This window comes from Vipera berus, assembly GCF_964194415.1.
Source record: "Vipera berus genome assembly, chromosome: 7".
NCBI lineage: Eukaryota > Metazoa > Chordata > Lepidosauria > Squamata > Viperidae > Vipera > Vipera berus.
Window position 1 is genome coordinate 25,605,259 of NC_138209.1, and position 23,711 is coordinate 25,628,969.

General features: G+C 36.0%; 1 protein-coding gene across 1 annotated transcript in view; it reads left to right on the forward strand.

Moving 5' to 3' along the window:
- The window catches only part of ANK2 (ankyrin 2), a 320,058-nt gene that overhangs the window by 213,074 nt on the left and 83,273 nt on the right, over nt 1–23,711 (forward strand). The window contains exons 10-22 of the mRNA XM_081332775.1: nt 2,205–2,303; nt 2,895–3,092; nt 7,124–7,222; nt 7,376–7,474; nt 8,398–8,496; nt 8,763–8,960; nt 10,425–10,523; nt 15,893–15,991; nt 16,756–16,953; nt 17,827–17,925; nt 18,020–18,118; nt 22,339–22,437; nt 23,522–23,620. Of these exons, the coding sequence (XP_081188901.1) occupies nt 2,205–2,303; nt 2,895–3,092; nt 7,124–7,222; nt 7,376–7,474; nt 8,398–8,496; nt 8,763–8,960; nt 10,425–10,523; nt 15,893–15,991; nt 16,756–16,953; nt 17,827–17,925; nt 18,020–18,118; nt 22,339–22,437; nt 23,522–23,620 (1,584 nt within the window). The remainder of the gene's footprint in view (nt 1–2,204; nt 2,304–2,894; nt 3,093–7,123; nt 7,223–7,375; nt 7,475–8,397; nt 8,497–8,762; nt 8,961–10,424; nt 10,524–15,892; nt 15,992–16,755; nt 16,954–17,826; nt 17,926–18,019; nt 18,119–22,338; nt 22,438–23,521; nt 23,621–23,711) is intronic.

Sequence of the window (23,711 nt, forward strand, 5' to 3'; positions counted from 1 at the left end):
GCTTTATTTCTGTGGTGGGAAATTTTAGCGACATTTAAGACTACCATCCACTTAAGTGCATATATAACATAACACAAGCTATTGGTAATAAAGTAACATTAAAATTAATGGATTCTAAGGTAGTTACAGTTACAGCTTTCAGGTCTTATTTATTTGCTGCTTTTAAATAACAAAAATAAAAGCTGAATAAAACAGAAATAATCATGATAAAAATACATACGTTATCAAATAAAAAAGGAAAACAAATGCTTTAAAAAAGGTGACAAAAATACAACAGAAAAAAGGAAAAAGAAACAAAGTTTAATATATTGTTTTAACAATAAACAGTTTCAATTACATAAGTGTGTGTGTGTATGTATATGTATGTTCGTATATACGTATACACATATACATATATGTACATGCATACATATATATGTGTATGTCTGTATTTAAGCATTAGGCTCTTAAGAGTAAATAAATTGTAACTTAGAGAGCTCAATGTGCTGAACTCACTGAATGTTGACCTACATAGATCATTACCATGTTTGTAGTGTCTGCAAAGATAACATACAGTACAATTTCCAAGTTTTTCTACATTTCTTTGGCATTGTAGTTGTTGGTTTATTTTAAGGCTTTATTGTTTTTCGGCTTTCCATTGTTGGTTCTTGGTAATCCAGAATCAGTAAATTTTTCACTGGTTTGCCTTCTGATAATCAGCGAGTTTCATGCTAGAAAAGCCTTTGATGTGATTTGAGACAGCGTCTCAAAGAAAAAAGAAAAGAAAGAAAAGAAAAGAATGCAAGAATCATGTTCTGATAACAAGTTTGTCAAACAATGCTTAAATGCTGTTTAGTCTTCCTTGGCTGGCATCTTTTTTCCTATTTTATATTTTTTATTTATTTAGCATCATTCTGATGCCATCTCAGTTTTAAGATTTTGGGTATCTCATTTGACATTCTTATTATCCCTTTTTATTGTTCCTTTTCTCAATTTTTGTTACCATGGAACAAAATGTCCGTCTGTCTCTTCATTATTATATACTGCTGACTTCACATGGCCTCCTGGGCAATTAGCATTTTAACCGTAGACCGAGAATTAGTTACAGATAGTTTTTGACTTACAACCACAAGACCAGAATTTCCATTGCTAACCAAGTTGTTAAGTGAGTCTCACCCAATTTTACGCCCTTTTTGCCATAGTTGTTAAGTGAAACATGCAGTCATTAAGTAAATCTGGCTTCCCCCATTTTCTTTGCTTGTCACAAGCCAAATGGGAAGCTCTCAAATGGCAATTACGTGACCTCAGGATGCTGCATCTGTTATAAATACATGATGATTGCCTGAATTTTGATCAGGTGCACATGGGGATGCTTGATGATCATAACTATTGATTGTAAGTAACTTTTTTGATGCCACTATAACTTCAAACCGTTGCCAAATGAATGGTTGTACCAAGGACTACTTGTACAGTATACCACGCATAATAAAATAACAATAAACAACTATCTCGGGTCAACAGAATCCAACTCCATAAACTTTAATTTAAATTTCTGAAAATCAGTTCTGTTTTTTTGCTTCCTGAAAACTGCCAGGGAAGCACTCTCTATTCCACAAGGAATGGAACACAGACAGAAACACGTAGTCTTCTGGCCTTCTTTTCCTTCGCTTGCGTGGAGGGCAGGGCCTCAGCATCCTTTTTAGAATGCATATGTCCTGAATTGATCAACCCACACTTCAGAAATAATTACATGTTTTGAAAAGATTTTTTTATGATTTTCTATTACATAGGCAGATTGGGTATTTATGAAGGAGACATATTCTTAATGGTTCTTATTCTTTTCATTGCTAATAAATTTATATATATATATATATATATATATATATATATATATATATATATATATATATATATATATATATATATATATATATATATATATATATATATATGTATATGTATATGTATATGTATATGTATATGTATATGTATATGTATATGTATATATGTATATATATATATATATATATATATATATATACACACACACACACACACACACACACACACACACACACACACACACATACCTAAAGCAAATACTTCATCATTGCCACTTCAATAAAGACCTAATTTTGCTTCAAGATTTGTATTAACAGTACAGTCAAGTGACTGTTTGACTCTAAGATAAAACAACAGGGTTTCTGCTTTTGCTGTTTTCAAAGGATGGGCTGACTCCACTGCACTGTGCTGCACGAAGTGGACATGACCAAGTTGTAGAGCTTCTCCTGGAACGAGGTGCCCCACTGCTTGCCAGAACCAAGGTGTGTTTATAATTCCGACTAGTATCTTAAGGGAGTTTATTTGCTATTGAAATCCACAGCAATAAAATGAATAATAACTAGTAGGGGAATTGATAAAAATGTAATCAAATATTTTAAAATTCATACACCCTTGCTCTCATATTTATCATGTAGTTTTTTATTTTCTCATTCTCTTCTGTTTCTGCACTGTTTTCATTGCTTTTTATGTAAAAATGCATTCATAAACTTCTACAAGCAGAGTATGTGCAGACAAAATTAAAATATGAACAAATGAGATGCACATTTAGGGAAAGCAGTATTAATATACTACAGTAGACAGTGGGTTGGACTCAAAGCACAAATGCATGAATACCCATTTAGTTTCTAAAACAGAGTGAGGTTTTCCAAGTAAATAAGCAAATCTTAAGTTTGTACAGTATATCTTGAAAATCAGCTTTGAAATATAACTAGGCAATGCATTATTGTAACTTGATGGATGCATCTGCTAACTTTATAGGCAGTTTTTCAAGACTTAAATTTAGTTTTGTTGTGTGCGCATGCACATGCATTTACAAGTTGTCACTGCATAATGTTTTGCATTGTTTGTTTCAGAATGGACTGTCTCCACTTCATATGGCTGCTCAGGGTGACCATGTGGAGTGTGTCAAACACCTACTGCAGCACAAGGCTCCTGTTGATGATGTTACACTGGATTACCTGACTGCCCTCCATGTTGCTGCACACTGTGGTCACTATCGTGTCACCAAGCTTCTGCTGGATAAGAGAGCAAATCCAAATGCCCGTGCTTTGGTAAACTTTTCCTAGATTTCTGGTGGAGTGTAAAGGGATATGGAATATTGATTCTACACATTCAGTCCATTGGCTACATAAAGACAGTTGCTGGCCTTTTCAGTAGGACACTCTATAACTCTGCCACAAATCCATGTAGTTAATGAAACAATCGAACATTAAAAGATATCTAATGGGTACAGTGTCATGTGAAAAGAATGTGAAGCAAATAGAATGGTCATGGTACATGAGAAAGGGAAGCTTCTGCACAGAATTACAGTCATAGACTTTGAAACATTAAGGGTTTCCTCATCACAGTCTACATTATATTCTTCACCATAAGCAGTATGCTGTAGTGAATGACATCAGCATGATGCAGCCTTCTTCATAGGTGCTATGAAGTTGTGTTGGTGTGGAAATCCTATATGGTAGTAGTTTCTAGCCATTATATTTATGCTGTTTGCAAAACCTGAGTGTTGTATCTTCTCCATCACTTGGGGAAGGTTGAGCTAATATATGTTTGCTAGATGGTCAGCAATATTTATTTGCTTAATAATTCTGATTTGATACATATATTTGATTGCCTAAGTTAGCATTTTTATAGATTTTTCTATACAGAATATGAATACTAGAGTTTACTCATCTGTTTCAGAATAGTTCTTCTTCCAGCTGCTCTATTAGAACCCATTCCATTTCAAATTCCTCTCCTTTTCTTGCATGCATTCATCAACTTCACAAAATCATTCATTCAGATTTATCATCTTACATGGCCACCCATTTCATATACGTGGCTAGCAATTAAAACAAAATAAAAAAGACAAAATTTAAAAATGAACCAATAGTATAAAAATAACTGCTGAGAACATCAACAATATCCAATATTCAAATCAACTATGAACCATACTGTCACAGCCTAGATGCCAGAACCAAGTTTTTAATATGTTGTAAAATGCCAGTAGGGTTCAGGCAAGTGTAATCTCAGGGGGAAGAATATTCCAGAGGGTGGGTGCCACACCTTCCCCCTTCTTTTAATTTCACAGATACCCAATATATGTATTTTGTTCAGCTTATTCAGTAATTTATGTTATTTACCATTTACCATTCACTTTACATGTTATAGGCTTCTATGTATGGATCCATAGATAATTCACTTTTTTCTGCCCATCACAACTTTGGTCAATCAAGGTTTTTTTGTTTTTGTTTTTTTTTAGCAAAAGAAATGAAATATTGTCTAGATCACCACTTTAAGTTGTATCAGCGTCGCCTGCACCATTCCTAGATAATGATAAGAACATTCCTGGTTAGGCAAATTTTGGCCAATATGCCATAAAATAACCAAAGCAAGTTTTACTCCAAGGATATTCATGTAATGCTTTGGAAGCTAAAATTCTCTTCTAGAGACTGCTTTGCAAGTCTGTGTAATGTTGCCCACACCTACCAATTATGAAGTATAAGTAACAATGATTACGTATATCTTGATATAGCTGATAAACTTAACTGCACTGTCCTTATCTAATATACCTCCATAAAGTTGGTTGTACATGTCTACCTACTTCACAGCACCATTAAATGTATAATGTATAAAATTTTCCATGAATCTTTAGATGCTCAAACACTAAGCAAGCTTAAACGTTGTTAAATCCTTGGTAGAAAACTATAGATCAGATAGGAAGGCAAAGAAATACAATGGCCAAACTGTTGCTAAGAAAAACACATGGATGTGTCCATGTAATAACCAAGTTACCAAAATCAGACTCCCCGTAAAGGAAATTTTTACTTTTTTATGACATACGGATTTACTCATACACAATGTATGAGTCATGTTTTAACCTTAAACACTTTTTGATTTGATGTTGCTTGGAAATACACTATGTAACACTTTTAGGCAGAATTAACATAGTACATTTGTTAACATTTAAGATACCCAAGTCTCTTTTTTGTTTTTGATAAAAGAAATAATTTGTTCCTGAGTATATGCCTTCTGTGCATAAGTGTCCTTACTTAACCATGATAATGCCCTAATAATGAAATATGCAATATAACATAAATATGACATATGTTTTGCCCTTTCATATTATCGATACAGTATCACACACAAATGTAGAAGAAATGGAATTTGTGTTGTAATGTCAAAACACACCCATCCTTTCCTATTAAATGCCCATACTTCTGTATGTTTCTATTTTGAACATGAATTCAATTACCATGCATTTGTTTTTGCATGATTTGCCTGTTTTGTTGAAATAGTGCATTTTTGTAGCACACAAATCACACTGTTTGTTTAGCTTAGTCAGTGCAGTTCTAGAATGTAGTATTTTGTGATTGTGTTCTATATAATTGCCTTTAGGTATCATGGATACAATTTTAAGAATGATCTGAAATAGTATCCTCAGCTTATTCCCTTTATTTGCAGATGGAGGAGAGAAAATTTGGGGCCAAGAATAGGATAAGCCAAAAAAGGATGGGGGCTTGTCTCAGATGTGAGACAAGAAAGTGAACATTTCCTTTCTTTTCCATTTCTAATAGCTTAGAAATTGCTAAGCATTCCAATAACTTAAAAGAAGACTTGTTTTATTTGTGCCAAACCCATATGCCAAGTTTACATGTTAAAAGAAATCAATCTGTGACTATTTTTTCTTATTCCCAAATGGTCCTAGATGGTCAGGTAGTATCATTGCAAATAACTTCATTTTGGGAGCATCTTGGGAGTGGCAAAAACATTCATTGGTGCTTTATTCTGGCTAGAATTAGAAACACTTGCATTATTAAAAATTCAGGCAATAAGTAATTGGCAATACTGAAATGAAAAGCATTTTAAAAAACGGAAGAAAAGGAAACAGGGATTGATTGCTCTTACTGTAATGGGCATCCTCAAAGTTAGGAGATAATCTACGATTTTCCACAAATATCATAGGGATTAAACTAATTTCACAGGATTCTGCAGACGTACCATTAAAATACCATAAAGTATGTTGAGCCAATAACAACAAATTCAAACCCCATTATAAAACTTGTATTTCTTGTACATAGTGATGATTAAAGTGGACTGTTTTTTTAAAAAAAAATATGCAGACAGGGATGTTCATGGATGTTGAGTTTTCTACTTGTCTTATCCAAGGGGCTTTTCTGTGCCACATGACTCTTCTGGAATAATGTCATATGGTCAACCTTGGCTTTCTACAGATAAAGGGTGCTGGGGGGCTATTTGTAGAGTTCTGTCCAGTTTGGAACAAATAGTGCCCTTCAGTGGAGCCGCCTCCTATCCCACCAGAGCATTCAAGAGCAATTCTGAACTTTTAGAAAGCTTCTTGGGAGAGTACTGCATGAATGAGAGTAGGATCATGCATATTTGGGTTTCTTGTAAAATAAATTACAAATTGACATACTTCTTATGGTTGTTGTAAACCCCATTATTCAAGACTCATAGGGTCTCTCAATAATTAATCAGAGGTCTCTTGCTATGTTCTATTTCTTTGCAAAAAAAAGCAACATTTCAGCATTGTCCTACAATTGTTCAAAATGTATAGATTTACATGTAGACCTTTATACAAGATAAGGTCAAATTAACTACTGAAGTAATTATTCCATTATAGTTAACACAGTCTAGTATTAATTAGAAGGCTTCCATTCTGAGCCGTAGAAAATGGTGGCAATATAAACAAAACATTCTTACTTTAATGTCCTTCTTCATATTCTAAGCAGCATGGAAGCTACTTTAGTGCAGTGCAGTCCTATATCAATGTTGTTGATTGTGAGTTTGCATTATTTACACATGGTGGGTAATGCTGCACTACTGTGGTCTCCATAGCTACTATTATAACAAAAAGAATGAAGAATACCACACACACTAAATTGCCAATCAGACATTTTGTCTGCTTAAGATGTCCATTCACAAATACTCTTTTGGAGTCATTGCTGCAGCTGTTCCAGTGGCCCTGGTATTCCTGTTTTTTCAATATGTCAGAATCTGACTTTTTTTTAAAAAGGAGATAACCTATCTATTTGACAATGGAAGGTGCATGCTTTAACTAACATGACTGTTTTTTGCACAGAATGGTTTTACTCCACTGCACATTGCTTGCAAGAAAAATCGCATTAAAGTAATGGAACTGCTGGTGAAATATGGGGCTTCAATCCAAGCTATAACAGAGGTAGAGAAATTTCACAAAGAGCCATCTCTTATGGCCATCTCTTCTTTTTCTTCACACTCTCCTTTATATATATTATATATATATATATATAAATCAGGCATAATTTAAAGGCATTTTGCAGAGGAGTAAAATTGCTATTGCTTTATTTCACAGTCAGGCCTGACGCCAATTCATGTGGCTGCATTTATGGGGCATTTGAACATAGTTCTCCTTCTACTGCAAAATGGTGCTTCTCCAGATGTCACTAACATTGTGAGTATGGCTTGGATTTGAATAATCCTAGGCTAGCTGTGATGTGTCTTAACCAGAAGCTACACTAGAAATTAGTATTTTGTAAACCTTTTCTATCCAGCTTTCTTACTGGGATACATTCAAAATGCAATATGGTCCTTTTTTGGTCATCTGCTTGTCTTGTAAATATTTTTAAAACACACTTTTATTTTCAAAATCTCAAAGCAATGTCTAAGCAATATCCTAAATAAATAATTTCAGGATCTTTTGTTTTTATTTACTCCTCAACCTTCCTATGTCTTCATAGGAATAGCAGAGTTGTGCCAGTGGTGGCCATATATGATACAGCATGTTCAAAAGTCTGTGGTAATAATAATTTTCCAATGATAAATAAGTATTCCAAGCTCTCTGAAATTGTATGTAGACTGAAAACTAAACCTTGCACAATTGCTACAAACTAGATTTTTTCCAGCCATTATGTTCAAGAATAACAACCATAACATCTATATTATTTACTGTTTTTCACTTTTAAATATATTTGTCAGATTGATGTCCATAAGTAGCATATGAAGATAAGGTATATATTTAATGTTATAAACCAAGGATTGAGTCCAGCTATTGGTTTTTTGTTAGAACATTGTTAATTTTCTAGCAATTTTCTGCTATCTAGGAATAGAGAAACAGAGGGGGTAATTCTTGTTGCTATGGTTCTTCACATTTTCCTTCCAACTTGGGTCTAGCATCATGTAGGAAAAAGTTCTGTCAGAGGAAAATTGACATTAGATTTCTCTCTTCGGTTTTTATATTGTATCATTAGAACAATAGCTTTAACTCACATTATGTGGAAAATATGTACTTATCATGTACAAGACTAACTTATGTGAAATGAGTTTGAAGGTTTAATTCAGATGGCTAGCAAATTTGACCCAGTCATTCTTCTTCAGCGTGGGGAGACTGCTTTACACATGGCAGCTCGTGCAGGACAAGTAGAAGTGGTGCGCTGTCTCCTGAGGAATGGTGCTTTGGTTGATGCACGAGCCAGGGTACGTATTCACATATGTCACGCAACATTTTTTAAAAAGCTGGAAGAATTGTAGATGTATTAATGATGAACAGGTTTCATTTTTTTCTAGCAATCTTCAGTGAGAAGAACTCAGATACATGAATGGATGGATAGGATAGATAGATAGATAGATAGATAGATAGATAGATAGATAGATAGATAGATAGATAGATAGATGATAGACAGACAGACAGACAGACAGACAGATAGATAGATAGATAACTCCTTTCCTGTTTTGAGTTATAGGAGGAACAGACACCACTGCATATTGCTTCTCGCTTGGGTAAAACAGAAATTGTGCAGCTACTTCTGCAACACATGGCACACCCAGATGCTGCAACGACCAATGGATATACACCGCTACACATCTCTGCCCGAGAAGGCCAAGTTGATGTAGCATCAGTTCTACTGGAGGCAGGTGCAGCACATTCTTTGGCTACCAAGGTAAATTTTCAAGTTTTGGTTCTAATGTTCCAATATTAGCCAAGTAACACCTATAATTTTATCAAATTTTATGAATAGGGAGGTTTCCTATGATGTCACCTCAGTTCCACAAGACTTAGCACTTGCTGTAATTGGGGACCGCTTGCAACAGCAGGGACTGGGACAGAATCAAGATTCACTTAGCAATGAAGATCTGCTTCAGCTTATGTCTCTATGTCTGAAAACGTTTTTTACGTTTCAAGGCACCATTTATGAACAGGTGAAGGGTACCCCTATGGAGTCCCCCATCTCTGGTGTCATTGCAGAGGCAGTCCTGCAACAGTTAGAGACCCGGGAGATGTCCACGTATCACCCCAAGTTTTGGGTAAGATACGTGGATGACACCTTTGTGATCGTCAAAAGGCAGGACAAGGACAGGCTGATGAGGAAGTTCAGTTCCATCTATCCTGATATCCACTTCACTGCGGAAGAAGAGACCAATGGGGCTTTGGCCTTTTAGATGTGTTGGTTAGACATCAACGTGACGGCTCGTTAAACACATCGGTCTACCGTAAATCCACCCATATGGACAGGATACTTCATTACGAAAGTAATCACCCCACAACTCATAAGGCCAGCTGTATTAGGACCCTCTTTAGATGTATAGACATGCATTGCAGCACGAATAAGGCAAAAAGGGAAGAAAGACGCCGCCTTTATCATGTCTGCAGAAACAACAGGTATCCACCTAATTTCATTAGACAATACAGCAGGCCAGGTAAACCTACCCGCCATCAATGTGAAAATGCCTTAACATCATGGATAACACTGCCTTATATCCACGGTGTATCTGAGGCCACAGCGCGCATACTAGCCCCTCACAAGGTCGGTGTTGCTCACAGACCTGATCGGACTTTACAAGCTTGTGTCATGCGCCCTAAAGATCCACCCCCCAGTGAAGAAAAATCCTCGGTTGTGTACAAGATGTCATGCCAAAATTGGTATAAGAACACGGGCAATGACTAGAGCTATGGCTATAACACATGGAACTGTCAGCAATCCACTTTTGACAACAGACACCCAGAGACAACTACATCCCCCAAAAACAGATGCACGACAACTCAAAGGAATACGGCCGGCCTCAACAAACAGACCAGTGAGGCGCTCCATGAGAGGAGTGCAGACACCAACAGTATAAACATGATCTCCCCACTCCAGCATTTCCATCGTGACGACGTTGGCAGTTAGCCAACAAAAGCTTGATCTTTTAGCAATAAAAACTGTTTTAGTTTTTCTCATTCCATCCCAGTGTTCGCTTAGTTTGTTAATTTTAATATGCCTGGGATTCGCATTTTTAATCTTATCAAGGAATATGTATGTATGTATGTATACACATACGTAGGTAGGTAGGTAAGAAAGCTGTTGTGTTCTTGGGTAAAGCATGACAGGCTTTCCTTTCCAGTTTTCTACTTCTGTATTTTGCAGAAGGGATTCACACCACTACACGTGGCATCAAAGTATGGAAGTCTTGATGTGGCAAAGCTCCTGTTGCAGCGTCGTGCACCTGTTGATTCAGCTGGGAAGGTAGGAATTATTATTTCAGTTTGAATTACTAATAACCAAGAAATTTTTGTTCTAAGTGTTAAATACCCTAGTTCTGATGTTGCATTCAATATTAAATAGGAAGAAGTTGATATCAAAATAAAAATATCATTTATAACACTACACAAATACTATGTCTATTCTATTTTTACAGAAGCTTTCCCACTATTATTTGTTACAGATACTGCTTATATCCTATTGTAAAGGGCAATGGATTTCATTAACTGACTTTTTATAGGACTATCACGTGAAGGCTTCCTTTTCAGATGTAGTTTCCATGTCATAAAAAGCCCAGAACATTATAGTTAGCAATATCAATGTTTCTACACTTATTTCATAAGATCTACTAAATATGGTAAAATCTAGTCTTACATGTTCATGCCAATTATAGTTAATGATCTGCAGTTGGACAAGAAAAGGTGGAACAAAAATAGGTATTATAAAGGGAAGATAAAGAAATTGATACATTTAGCAATAGACTGTTCTTTGCAATGTGTCAGTGCCAATCTCAGTGTCAATATTCTGTTACCTCATTAGATACATATTTAATTTTCCAACTCAGAGTTGAAAAGGGAGGAAATATGTATTATCTTCAAGCTAACATGGAATCCCATAAACAATATTTCCATGTTGTGTATCTTGCTCAAATAGCCTAGGAGAGGCACTTGGTTGCCCATCCTTCCTTACAAATTTAGTCTTGATCAACTTGATGCTTTCACATGAGCTTGCTTTCCTGCCCAGTCAATATAGCATTCTGAGACTCCCAGTTTGGCTTCCTCCTTCTCTATAAACATTTTGGGGATTTATTTGGCAGAGATTTAAATAACCTTGCAGCAATTTCCTCCCTCACACTGCTTCTGCTTCCCAGTTTGACCTCACCTGCAACTTTGTGGTAATTCTTTCAGCAACAATGCAACTGCTTGGAAATGAATTGTACAATTATTGTACAATGAGGGATTAAGGGAGCGGATCCCACTATTTTCTATAAGTACACTCGCATGTAATTTTACCCTGAGTATTTTTGTAAATAATAATAATAATAAATAATAATAATAATGACAATGAATCATGCCCTTCATCCACGCAGTGACATTGACAGACTCTATCTACCAAGGCAAATAGGTGGATATGGAATGCTGCAAGTACATCAGATGGTTGAAGAAGAAAAAATGGCTTTGGAAGAATATCTGAAGGACAATGATGAAGATGCACTGAAATTAGTATATCAGGAAGGCTTACTGACTACTGGAGAGACCAAACTGGCCTACAAGAAAGACCAAATGAAGAATAGAATAGAGGAATGGGAAGACAAAGCACTACATGGCCATTACATTAAAAAATAGCTGGGAAAGCAGATAATAACAAGACCTGGCAATGGCTAAGAGCAGGAAAGTTGAAGAAAGAGACTGAGAGACTAATTCTGTCTGCCCAAGGCCAAGCCTTAAGGACAAGTGCATACAAAGTCAAAATTGAGAAGACAGCAACAGACAGTAAGTGCCGCCTATGCAAAGAAGCTGAAGAAACAGTGGACCACCTGGAAAGCTGCTACAAGAAGATCGCACAGACTGACTACAAGCAGCGGCATGACAAAGTAGCAACAATGGTGCATTGGAAGATCTGCAAGAAATATCATTTGCCTGTAAGCAAGAACTGGTGGGATCATAGAATAGAGAAAATCATGGAAAATTGTAAAGTTAAACTGCTTTGGGACTTCAGAATTCAAACAGACAAGCACCTGCAACATAACACCCCAGACTTAACAATTGTCAATAAGAAAGACAAAAAAGTCTGGATAGTGGATGTGGCAGTGCCTGGAGACAGCAGAAAAGACAAAGAACTGGAGAAGATAACAAAATACAAAGACCTACAAATAGAAATAGAAAGACTGTGGCAAAGGCAAGCAAGGGTGGTACCAATAGTAATAGGCACCTTGGGTGCAATCCCAAAACAACTGAAGCACCACTGGAACACTATTGGCATTGACAAATTTGCCATTAGTCAATTGCAAAAGGCGGCCTTACTAGGAACTGCTTCCATCCTGCGACGATATCTGTAATACCATCAAACATCCACATCTGCCTATCCCAGGTCCTTGGTAAGGACTCAATAGGTAGACAAAAAATGCCAAATCCAGTCTGAACATCTGGGTGACTGTGCAATGATCATCATCATCATCAACAACAACAACAATAATAAAATATTTCAATGGGATGGCTTTTTTCCAGGATTGCCAGAAATCCCATAGATAAAATAGAAGTGCTTTATTTTACTTTTTGCTATGAAGTACTTGAAGATTGCAATTTTTTTAGACAAATTTTATTGATTTTTTTAATATTTACATATACATGTATTTGTGAAACAATATGGTGGTTGGGTAGTTAAAATAAGAAATAACCAGTTGTAAATAGTTCAGGTTACATCAACAGAGATGCCCTTTCTACTTCCCTTAGTTATTACATAGTCAAAATAGGCAAGTTAGTACATTTCTAGTTGTAACCTATTCAATCAACAAAACTTAAAATATATTTTCAGTAATACATATCAATATCCTGTTTTTAAATTTTATCTAATTGCAATAGGATATTCTAGAGTGGGCTATAGTATATAGGAAAAAGCTTAATTTTGGGGTAACCCACAATTCCCTATTTCAATAAAGAATAATTCTTTTGTCTACAAAACTTATATTATTCATTACAAAGCATTCTTATGTTTTACCATTAAAGTCTAATTTTCATCTTAACAAATCACCAGTTATTAGAAATATGTTTTTTGCCTTAACCATTCAACAATTATTAAAATACTATCTTTTATATATAAAATCCTAGGTTCTATACTATGATTCAAAAGTAACCACTGAATATTCTATAAGTCATCTTGACCGTACATCAATTATTAAAATACTATCTTTTGATATGTCATTCCAAGTTCTAAGATATAGTTCGGAGTTATATTCTAAAAGCTTACATTTGTTTACCTTTACAGATCTAAAAGCTAAATGTAAAATCAGTTATATTTTTAGGGATTCCCCTTAATCCATAAAAAAGATATTTTTATAGTCTATCTTTAGGAACCCGAAAAGAAAAACAAGTTCAGTTTTTTTTTAAATCTAACTCTTGCCTTCCTTTTGTGCCAATCATGCTTCCCTCTTGGCATCTTTAAAATCTCAAATGTATCTTCCTTTCTTCCTATACCCCTTATTTGAATCCAGGGAGTGTATCCAAATGTCAGTTTTGCAAGGAAGATGTTCCCTTTGTAACCATTGTAATTTTGCTTTGATAATTCAGGTTTTGATGGTTGATATAATATTTTTGTTGTTGTTAGTTGCGAAGTCGTGTCCAACCCATCGCGACCCTATGGACAATGTTCCTCCAGGCCTTCCTGTCCTCTACCATCTTCTGGAGTCCATTTAAGCTCACGCCTACTGCTTCAGTGACTCCATCCAGCCACCTCATTCTCTGTCGTCCCCTTCTTCTGTTGCCCTCAATCTTTCCCAGCATTAGGCTCTTCTCCAGTGTGATATAATATAGTTGTCATTAAATCAGTCAAATCTTTTTGTTCTTCCAATTCTATCTGGGTTAGGTAGAAAGTAGTAGCTGGTATTATGATTGTCCTTTGATTAACTGAGTTCTCAATATATTGTATTTGAAGGCCTTTAGTGTCTTCACTCTTGGTGTTGTTTTTTCAGGTGCTGCTGCTTTTTGGGTTGCAAGTTTTGTAGTTGCCATTAAAGTTTGGACTTTGTCTTCTGTAGGTTGCTTTTGATGTTCTTTGAAATCTCCTATTTTAGTATTAGTTTCCACTTCTTCTATTTGATTTTGGGTTATCTTTTCCTCATTTAAAATCAAATTTTGATTTGGTGGCTTTAGGTTGTCAGATTTTTCTTGCAATTTGGCTTTAATTTGCTCTGTCATTGCCAAAATTGTGTCCAATATCAGTTTATAATCAAGTGGTGGAATGTATTCATCCATTTCGTTATTGTTTGCAGTTAAATCTTCCATGGAGGCTGTTTTAATAATAGTCATAGATTTTCCACCTCCTGAAGAGTTGTATTCAGTGCCAGGTGTTCCCACCCTTATCTCAGTGTCAAGGACAGTTCTGTTATTAAGTGAGCTCTCACAACAACAAAAAGGAAATTTACTTGCTGTACCAGGTTTCGCCACAGGATGTCTTCAGTAACATATAACATGCAATGTAGGAATTTTCTTTTCTTTTTCCAAATTAATATAGAACTTTTGTAGGATTAGTCCAAATTTTTTTCCTTAATTCACAGCTTAGAGAAAAGATAGGGTAGTGGATTCCCAGCAACAAATAGAAGCTTTTTAGTAAATACAGATAAAATTACTTAATTTCTTTGCTGAATTAATTAAACTTCTTTTGTAGCTTTGAGGCTTTAAGATTTGTTCCCAGAGTAGATATTCACCGTTTTCTCAAAAAATGGGGAAGGAGGTTTTCAGGAAAGTCCCACAGGAAGATGGTTAGGGAATAAGAAAGGTAAAAGCTCACCCAGGTCCTCCAGATTGCTTCTTAGTGCTAGGTAGTGCTTTGGCTTTCGGCAGGGAGCGGCTTCATGATTGGCCATCTTTATGGCCAGTCTCTTCTTCGGGCCAAAGGAGATGATTCTGGATTCCAGCAGAGGGCTGCCGCCCTTCCGCGATCACAGGAAAGTCCTCCTCTCGGTAATCACCCCTCCAGGGCGATTTTTGACCCTTTTCAGGGTCCTCTAAAAAAGAAAGAAACAGCAGGCTGTTCCTGCACATCCGGAAGCACCGCGCACGCAAACCGGAACCCAAGAGTGCAATTTGTTAATGAAAGTATATAGTTAGGATTGGAATATATTAAGGTTGTATAAAATATTTTGAGTTTGAAACTGCTGTCCTAATCATAATGAAGGATATCTTCTCATAATATTCTGACCACTCTGGAAAAGTCTTTTTTTCTAACTGTCTCCACTTTTATGGTGGTTGGAGGAACGTCAGAAAGCTTTCAATAAGGACAAAACACCTGGTATGAACTCAAAATAGGGTATTTCAAGCTTGAAACATTTTAAATCCAAAGTATTTTGTGCTCTGCTACACAATATATCAATTCAGAAAATTTAATGAATTTGAAATGGCTTGTTCTTTTTTTTAAAAAAAGCAATATTCTTTTATCTAATACTGATTTAATAGTATTCTTAATATTATTATTGATTTAAATAACATGTCTAATATGAAATAATTCACTTTGAATTAAAAATGCTGTATTTTTTCTGATCAATTGCTTATTTAATCTATGTTGTTGTTTTGTAATTAATGCTAGTTTAAGCAAAGCTAACCACCACTTAATGCCTTAACATAAACCGCCCTTTCCAGAATGGTCTCACTCCCCTCCATGTTGCTGCTCACTATGACAATCAGAAAGTGGCACTTCTGTTACTGGAGAAAGGGTCTTCTCCTCATGCTACTGCCAAGGTGAGATTTAGCGTCTACTGTAAATTTGTTATGGTTGTTCTAAAACAGCGTTTTTCAAACTTGGCAACTTTAAGATGTGTTGTCTGCCGAAGTTTGTATGTTGGGGAAGTGTGAAAAACACTTCTAAAATAAACAAACTAGAACCTTCCAGACTAGTAGGATCATAGCTATCTTTCACCCTAGCTGTTGCATATCCAATATGTCTGGAAGGAATCCATTTAAGGAAGGCAAGTATGAATGATTGTTAGAGATGTATTGTAGTATTGTTTCCATTAAGCTGACCTTGTCTGATCACAGAAGGCTTGGTTAATACCAGCACAGAAGAATATGAAGAAATACTAGGACAGTAGGCTAGCTAGAGAAGTGAAAAAAAGCAATGGCAAACTACAACTATATTAGTGCTAGAAAATGTATGGATATGTCCATACATATGTTCTTAAAGAAGGCTTTATTTTTACCTTTAGTTCTAAAAAAATTATATGAATTCTAATCAAGAATAATACATTTAAAGGAAAGCGTTTTAACTATTCTTAGTAAAGGTTATGTGTTCTATAATTAAGATTGGTCATTTGAACTATCAGTGCCAATATATGCTTTGCCTGGATTGCAACTGTGATTTCATGCAAGAAACTAAGGCTAGTATTATTCTTTAGGTGAAAGCTACAAAAAATAATGGCTATTCTCTAAAGAGGCAATTTATTGATATTTTATTATAAAACAAAAGAAAATTAAAACCTATATTAATGCAAGGCAACTGGTTTTAGAATGGCTATACTCCTCTACACATTGCTGCTAAGAAGAATCAGATGCAGATAGCCACAACTCTACTGAACTATGGAGCAGAGACCAATATTTTGACCAAACAAGGAGTGACTCCACTTCACTTGGCCTCTCAAGAAGGTCATGCTGATATGGTGAACTTACTTTTGGAGAAGGGAGCCAATATTCATGTGGCCACAAAGGTAATGTCCTCCTTCTATTAAGAATGAACTTTTGAAGTGTGATCTAGAAAATGATGTGTTCAACAAATCAATACAAAATATTGATTTATATTAGAGAATTAAAAACAGGAAAATGTGTAATAATATATTTGGGTAATATTAAATATTAAAAATAGTAGATAAAAGTAGATAATATAATTGTAGATAATAGTAGATAATATAAACAGTAGATAATATAACCACAGAGGTTTCTGATGGCTCTGATCTCTGCTTAAGTGTTAATTGGAAACTGCAGTTAAATATGTTACATCATTTTGAGGTTTCCATCATGCTGAAGTTGAGATATGGCAAAATTTCACCCCAAATTGAATTTTTTTTTTGCTTGCAGAATATTTCATTTTTTTCTGCCTTTCTTCTCCAGCATGTGTATGAGGCCACTGGTCATGGTGTTGAATTCTATAATACCAAGTTTTATTTCCTTCCTCTCTCTCTTGTGTTGTTCACATTTATAACCTTTGTGTTCTTCAATATATAACAAGAATTGGAAAGACACTGTGAATGAATTGACAGTCTGGAGAGTTTTAACAATGATAATTGTTAGAAGTTATTTGAAAGTAAAGTCAATTGAATTTCATTGGGTATACTTCTGAGATGACATATTAAGGAATATCATACTAAATTACAGCCTTTGCTAGGTTTCAGTTCCATGAGGCAGTGTGATCACAACTTGTGGCATTCAGGTTTTGACTCTTATTACTCAGGTTATATTCAGAGATATTTTGTGGCAACAAAGGGATACCTTTAATGGTGTCAAAATACTTTAATTATTGCAATGTAAAATAAATTTCTTTTATTAATTTGTATCACTAAAATACTTATGCTGTTAATTTTCAGAGCGGATTGACATCTTTACATTTAGCAGCTCAAGAAGATAAAGTAAATGTAGCTGATATGCTGATAAAGCATGGAGCAAACAAAGATGCCCAGACTAAGGTATAACAAACAGTAACTTCCAAGACAATAAAATAACTTTCCAATGCCTTATCACATTCTCTACTTACGCTTTTGGGGGGTCCTTTTCATTTAGCTGGGTTACACTCCACTAATTGTGGCTTGTCACTATGGAAACATCAAGATGGTGAACTTCCTTCTGAAGCAAGGAGCTAATGTCAATGCTAAGACAAAGGTAAATGTTTGTTAATTGTTTCCTTCCATTTTCAATTACAAACAAGCACATTGATGTTAATTTGTATTCAGTATTTTATTCTGCCCTGTAAACCACCCTGAGTCCTCAGGGAGAAGGGCGGTATATAAATATTATTAAATTAAATTAAATTAAATTAATTTGTATTTAAGAAATTTTGAATATTATCTTTGCAAGAAATTTGCAATATTTGAAAGGAGTCAATTTTTCAATGCAGTAGTCTGTGAATAATGCAACATTAATAATGTATTGGATTATGTACAGACAATAATGCATAGCCAATAATTATCAGTGTGGCCGTGGAATTCTGAAATTTTGGACTTTTGTAAATGACAGTGCTAATGCATTCCTTTGGCATCAGTCTGAGGAAAGCTATTCTAAAAATATTCAATTAAAATTAAAAGTGTTATGAATGATAAACCAAGGCACAGTGTTATAATTATTTTAAATTGGTAAGTGTAAAGTGTTAGTGCATGCTGTAAAGTCTACTTTCCTATTTATTTATTAATTAAGCTTATATGCTGCCCTCAGCTTGGGGCGATTCTAGTCAGCTTACAACCCATACAAACTTAACAAGATAAAATGTTAAAATAATAAATATTAATAAATTGACTTAAAAATTAAAAAGTATGTCAAGGAAGAGAGCAAGGTGCACGCAGGAGAAGGTGAGGCCTTATCTCAGTCCATTAACCACCTCAAGTATGACATGCCCCTATTAGGGCCCCAGGCCAATTGTCAGAACCAGGTCTTCAGGTTCTTTCAGAAGGATCTCACCTTGGGGGCAGATTTCACCTTGGGGGCACAGTGTTCCAGAGGAGCCATGACAGAAAAGGCTCTTCTCCTGGATCCTGCCAGTTGAAATTCCTTGATTGATGGGGTCCACAGCATGCCTCTTATGTCAGTGCAGGTGGAGCAACATGGGTGAGATAATTCCTCAAATAATACATATGAATGACAAAAAAGATCCAAGCATCATAGTGCATAACAAAGTAAAGAGCTCTGTGAAAAAGGTGTATTTTATACAGGGATCCCTAGAAAAGGAACTAAAAATAAAAATTCAAATATAATATCATTATACAAATGTATATAGTATGTCTGGCTGTGAAGTACTAGGTACAGATCTGGCTGCTACACTTATTTATTTATTTATTTATTCGGTTTATATACCGCCCTACTCCCAAAGGACTCAGGGCGGTTTACAAGGCAAAATTTAAAAACAATACAATATAAAATTAAAATTAAATTAAATTAAGCTTAGCCGCAAAAAATTAAAATCACAATTTAAAAACATTAAACCCCTCAGTCCAGACCAGATAGCTCAGACAGCCAGGTATTTAGGTCCCGGTGAAATGAACGAAGGTCGGGGGAAGTCCGGAGTTCCGTTGGCAGTTGATTCCATAGGGCAGGCGTGCCCACAGAGAACACCCAATCCTTGACCGGCGGTACCCTGAGGAGGCCCTCCCTGTGGGAGCGCACAGGACGATGGGAAATTGATCCTGGCAGCAGGTGCTTTCTCAGATAATCCGGGCCCATTCCATTTAGGGCTTTATAGGTCATCACCAGCACCTTGAATCTCACCCGGAGGGCAACTGGAAGCCAATGCAGCTTGCGGAGAAGAGGTGTTACATGGGAGTATCGGGAGACACCCATCACAACTCACGTGGCTGCATTCTGCACCAGCTGAAGCCTCCGAGTGGTCCTCAGGGGCAGCCCCATGTAGAGAGCATTGCAGTAGTCTAGCCGGGAGGTCACGAGCACATGGGTGACTGTGCGTAGGGCAACTCGGTCCAGATAGGGCCGTAACTGGCGCACCAGGCGAACCTGGGCAAAAGCCCCCCTGGCCACGGCTCCTATATGATCTTCCAAACTGAGCCGTGAATCCAGGAGGACGCCCAAGTTGCGGGCCCTATCAACAGGGGGTAACACCTCACCCCCCATAGTTAACGATGGAAAAGATTGGTTAGTCTGAGATGCCAGTATGCACAGCCACTCAGTCTTGGCCGGGTTGAGCTGGAGCCTGTTCTTCCTCATCCAAACCCGGACCGCCTCCAGGCAACAGGACATCACATCGAGGGCATCACTGGGTTGGTTCGGGGTGGAAAGAAAAAGCTGGGTATCATCAGCATACTGATGATACCCCACCCTGAAACCACGAATGAGCTCACCCAGCGGCTTCATATAGAAAAAGATTATAACATACCTGGAAAAAGTGCTAAAAAGACCAGCCAAAATAATCGGAGGCCTTGAACATCTTCTGCATGAGAAAGGGTTAGAATGTTTTGAGCTTGGAAAAAGAAAGTTTGGGGGCGATGTGACTGAGGTGTATATAAGTTTGAATGTATAGAGAAAGTGGGTATAGAAAATATTTTCTCCTTCTCTAAAAATCAGGACCAGGGGCCATCTGAAATGTTGATTTGCAGGCGATTTGAAATGGACAAAAAAGGCCTTTTCACATAGTACAGGCAATCCCCAACCTTTCTGACTTAGCATACCAGCTTGCACAAATGGAGCTTCGCGTGCTTGCCCAATATTTATACGGCCTGTTTCCCATTGGGCTGGGGGCCAGTATCGATCCACTCTGGGAGTTGAGGACCCCTAACATAGTGCATAACTAATTTGTGAAATTGATTACTATGAAGTATAGTAATGGATTAAAAGGAGATAGTATAAATCCATTATACTATTTGAAGAGTATCGTTCTTAACTGAGGTTTACTTCTGGGTTGGGAATAGCATGTTTTTAAATATTAGCTATAAGGAACGCAGTGGCTCAGTGGGTTAGGACGCAGAGCTTGTCGATCAGAAGGTCGGCAGTTTGGCGGGTCAAATCCCGAGTGCTGCATAACAGAGTGAACGCCTGTTACTCGTCCCAGCTTCTGCCAACCTAGCAGTTCGAAAGCACGTAAAAACGCAAGTAGAAGAATAGGGACCACTACGGTGGGAAGGTAACAGCATTCCGTGCGCCTTTGGCGTCTAGTCATGCCGGCCACATGACCACGGAGACGTCCTCGGACAAGCGCTGGCTCTTCGGCTTTGAAATGGAAATGAGCACCGGCCCCTAGAGTCGGAAACGACTAGCACGCATGTGCGGGGGAACCTTTACCTTTACCTAAATATTAGCTATAGGAGAATAACCATAGGAAAGGTTTATAAGTACCTCAGGGTTATCATTGTGAGAAATAAAATGCTGGACTGTGGCATTGGTAGAGCTGCTTCTATGGAAATATGTGTTTATTTCTGAATTTTCCATACCAGTGTTATGTGCTGAACCCTTAAAAGATAAGCCTTCTTGAAAAGATTTACAAGAAAAAATTGGGAAAACAACTGTATGATTGTAAAAAATATACTGTAGATAAATATATGTAGATATAATTTAATTAGTTTTAAGTAATTTAATTTTAAAATGTACAAGAATCACAAAAATCACAAAATTTCACTTTCTTGTTATTTATGGTTAATATTTTACCTCTGTATTATGTAAATCTGGTTGCCTCATGAGTTGAGAAACAGTCCAGGAGGGAATACTTGGCTATATGCATAAGAAAACTAGAATTTAAAAAATGGCTTTTTTAATTTAATTTGCTCCAAAATATGTGCTGCCACAAAATTATCTTTGCCACTTCCCTATTTGCTCATCTGAATCATCTGAATCATATTCAATATTTAGAATAAATTCAATGATGTTACTATAGTGAGAATTTAACAGGGATATTGGTGGCAGGCTTAAGACTAAAATGCTGTGAGAATTGCAGGGCTGTAGGTATGTGGAATACGTGTAATACGGAGCAAAACATATAAATGCTTGCTTTAGTTTTCCTATCTCCACTCCCCCACTCCAAATAAAACATCAGCAACTTGAAGGGACAGTTACCTAGACTCAAATAAAAGGGTTATGGTTTATAATTCTACAGAACACCAACACAATCATATTTAATGGGAATCTAATGTCTTTTTTATCTTATTCTCTTTTTTAACCTTAATTTTTTAACCTTAACCTTAATTTGGTAGGTGTCAGCCTACCTTCTATCCTTAATGCTACATGAAAAATCCATATGATTGGTTATTGATGTTTGCTGCCTGATGAAAACAGCTGACATCACTGTGATTAATACTTTTGTAAAATCGGGAGAATATTAAAATAAATCTACTATAGGATTTTTGTCCCCTTATATTCTAAAACGTGCTAACTACCACTGATTTCAGAATGGATACACCCCTCTGCACCAAGCTGCTCAGCAAGGCCATACTCACATCATCAATGTTCTTCTTCAACATGGGGCCAAACCAAATGCAGTCACTGCGGTAAGATTGTAGGATACTTAATGATAGAGTCGCAATGATTTGTTTTAAGTTTTGAGCTCCAAAATGTCTTAGAAAGTAAATTGGTTTAGTCAGCTGGGAGTAGATGAACGAATGTAACTACTTGGAGAACCTGTAGTAAGATGCACAAGTCAGCTAAAAAGAAATTATAATTAATAATTTAATAAGAAAAATGGTATGTATTGTATTCATGAAGACTTTAAATTATAGAATGGATATCATTGCACATATATGCTTATGATTAAACATGAGGCTGCTGAAAAACATAACACAGTGCAATGGTAATAGTGAAAAAATAATGTTATCACATAGACATATTTTTATCACTGCAACAGAACCAGTTCTGATTGGTTTGTTTTTCCTGATCATTCTATAAATGTTGATGAAATATATCTATACTTTTACAATGTTGAATTCCTAGAGAATTACTTACAGGAATTCTGATTTGATTGTATAATATTGTGATACTGAAACAATATAGATAGGAACAATAGTTATCACTTCTATATTAACTTATTACATTGGCAATTAAATCCAAAGTTCTTCTTTTTCCTAAAGTTAAACTTTAGAATCTGAATATTGTGTATTTGTTTTTTTTAATGAAAGAATGTATGTAAACATGTTTAAAGTATACTGATTCTTCTTTTTTTTTGGGGGGGGTGTATCAGCTGCACCATGTCAATATTTGATCTAATATTACTGAGTTGGAACTTCTTAAATGCCTGCTGTATCTGGGATATATTAATACTATTATCAAAATCACTGCCAAATAAAAGCATTGTCAAAATTTTACAGGAATACATGTAGCAAATTAAAAAAAATCTAATAGGATACAGAAAGCTGTGGGTTAAATTATTAAAAGTGTGCATTTTTTAAAAAAATACAGTATAACAGATGTTCTGAGTTTATGTTACCATGGCAATTGCTGCTATAGTCTGAGCAAAGTTGCAAAGGGTTTTTCCATAGTGAATGACTTATTTTGGATGGAAGTGTTGGTTCATTTAGTTCTGGGTGTGATCTCATTGGTTCATATCACAGTATTACTTTTCCTTCTCTCTTCATTCAGAATGGCAACACTGCCTTAGCAATTGCTAAGCGTCTAGGATACATTTCAGTGGTAGATACGTTAAAGGTTGTAACAGAGGAAGTAATCACTACTACAACTGTGAGTACAGCAGACGTTTTTCCATTATTTTATTCTGGTTTTACTTATTTGAAGTCTTTTTTAAAAAAAAGGATAAATTAATTATGTCCAG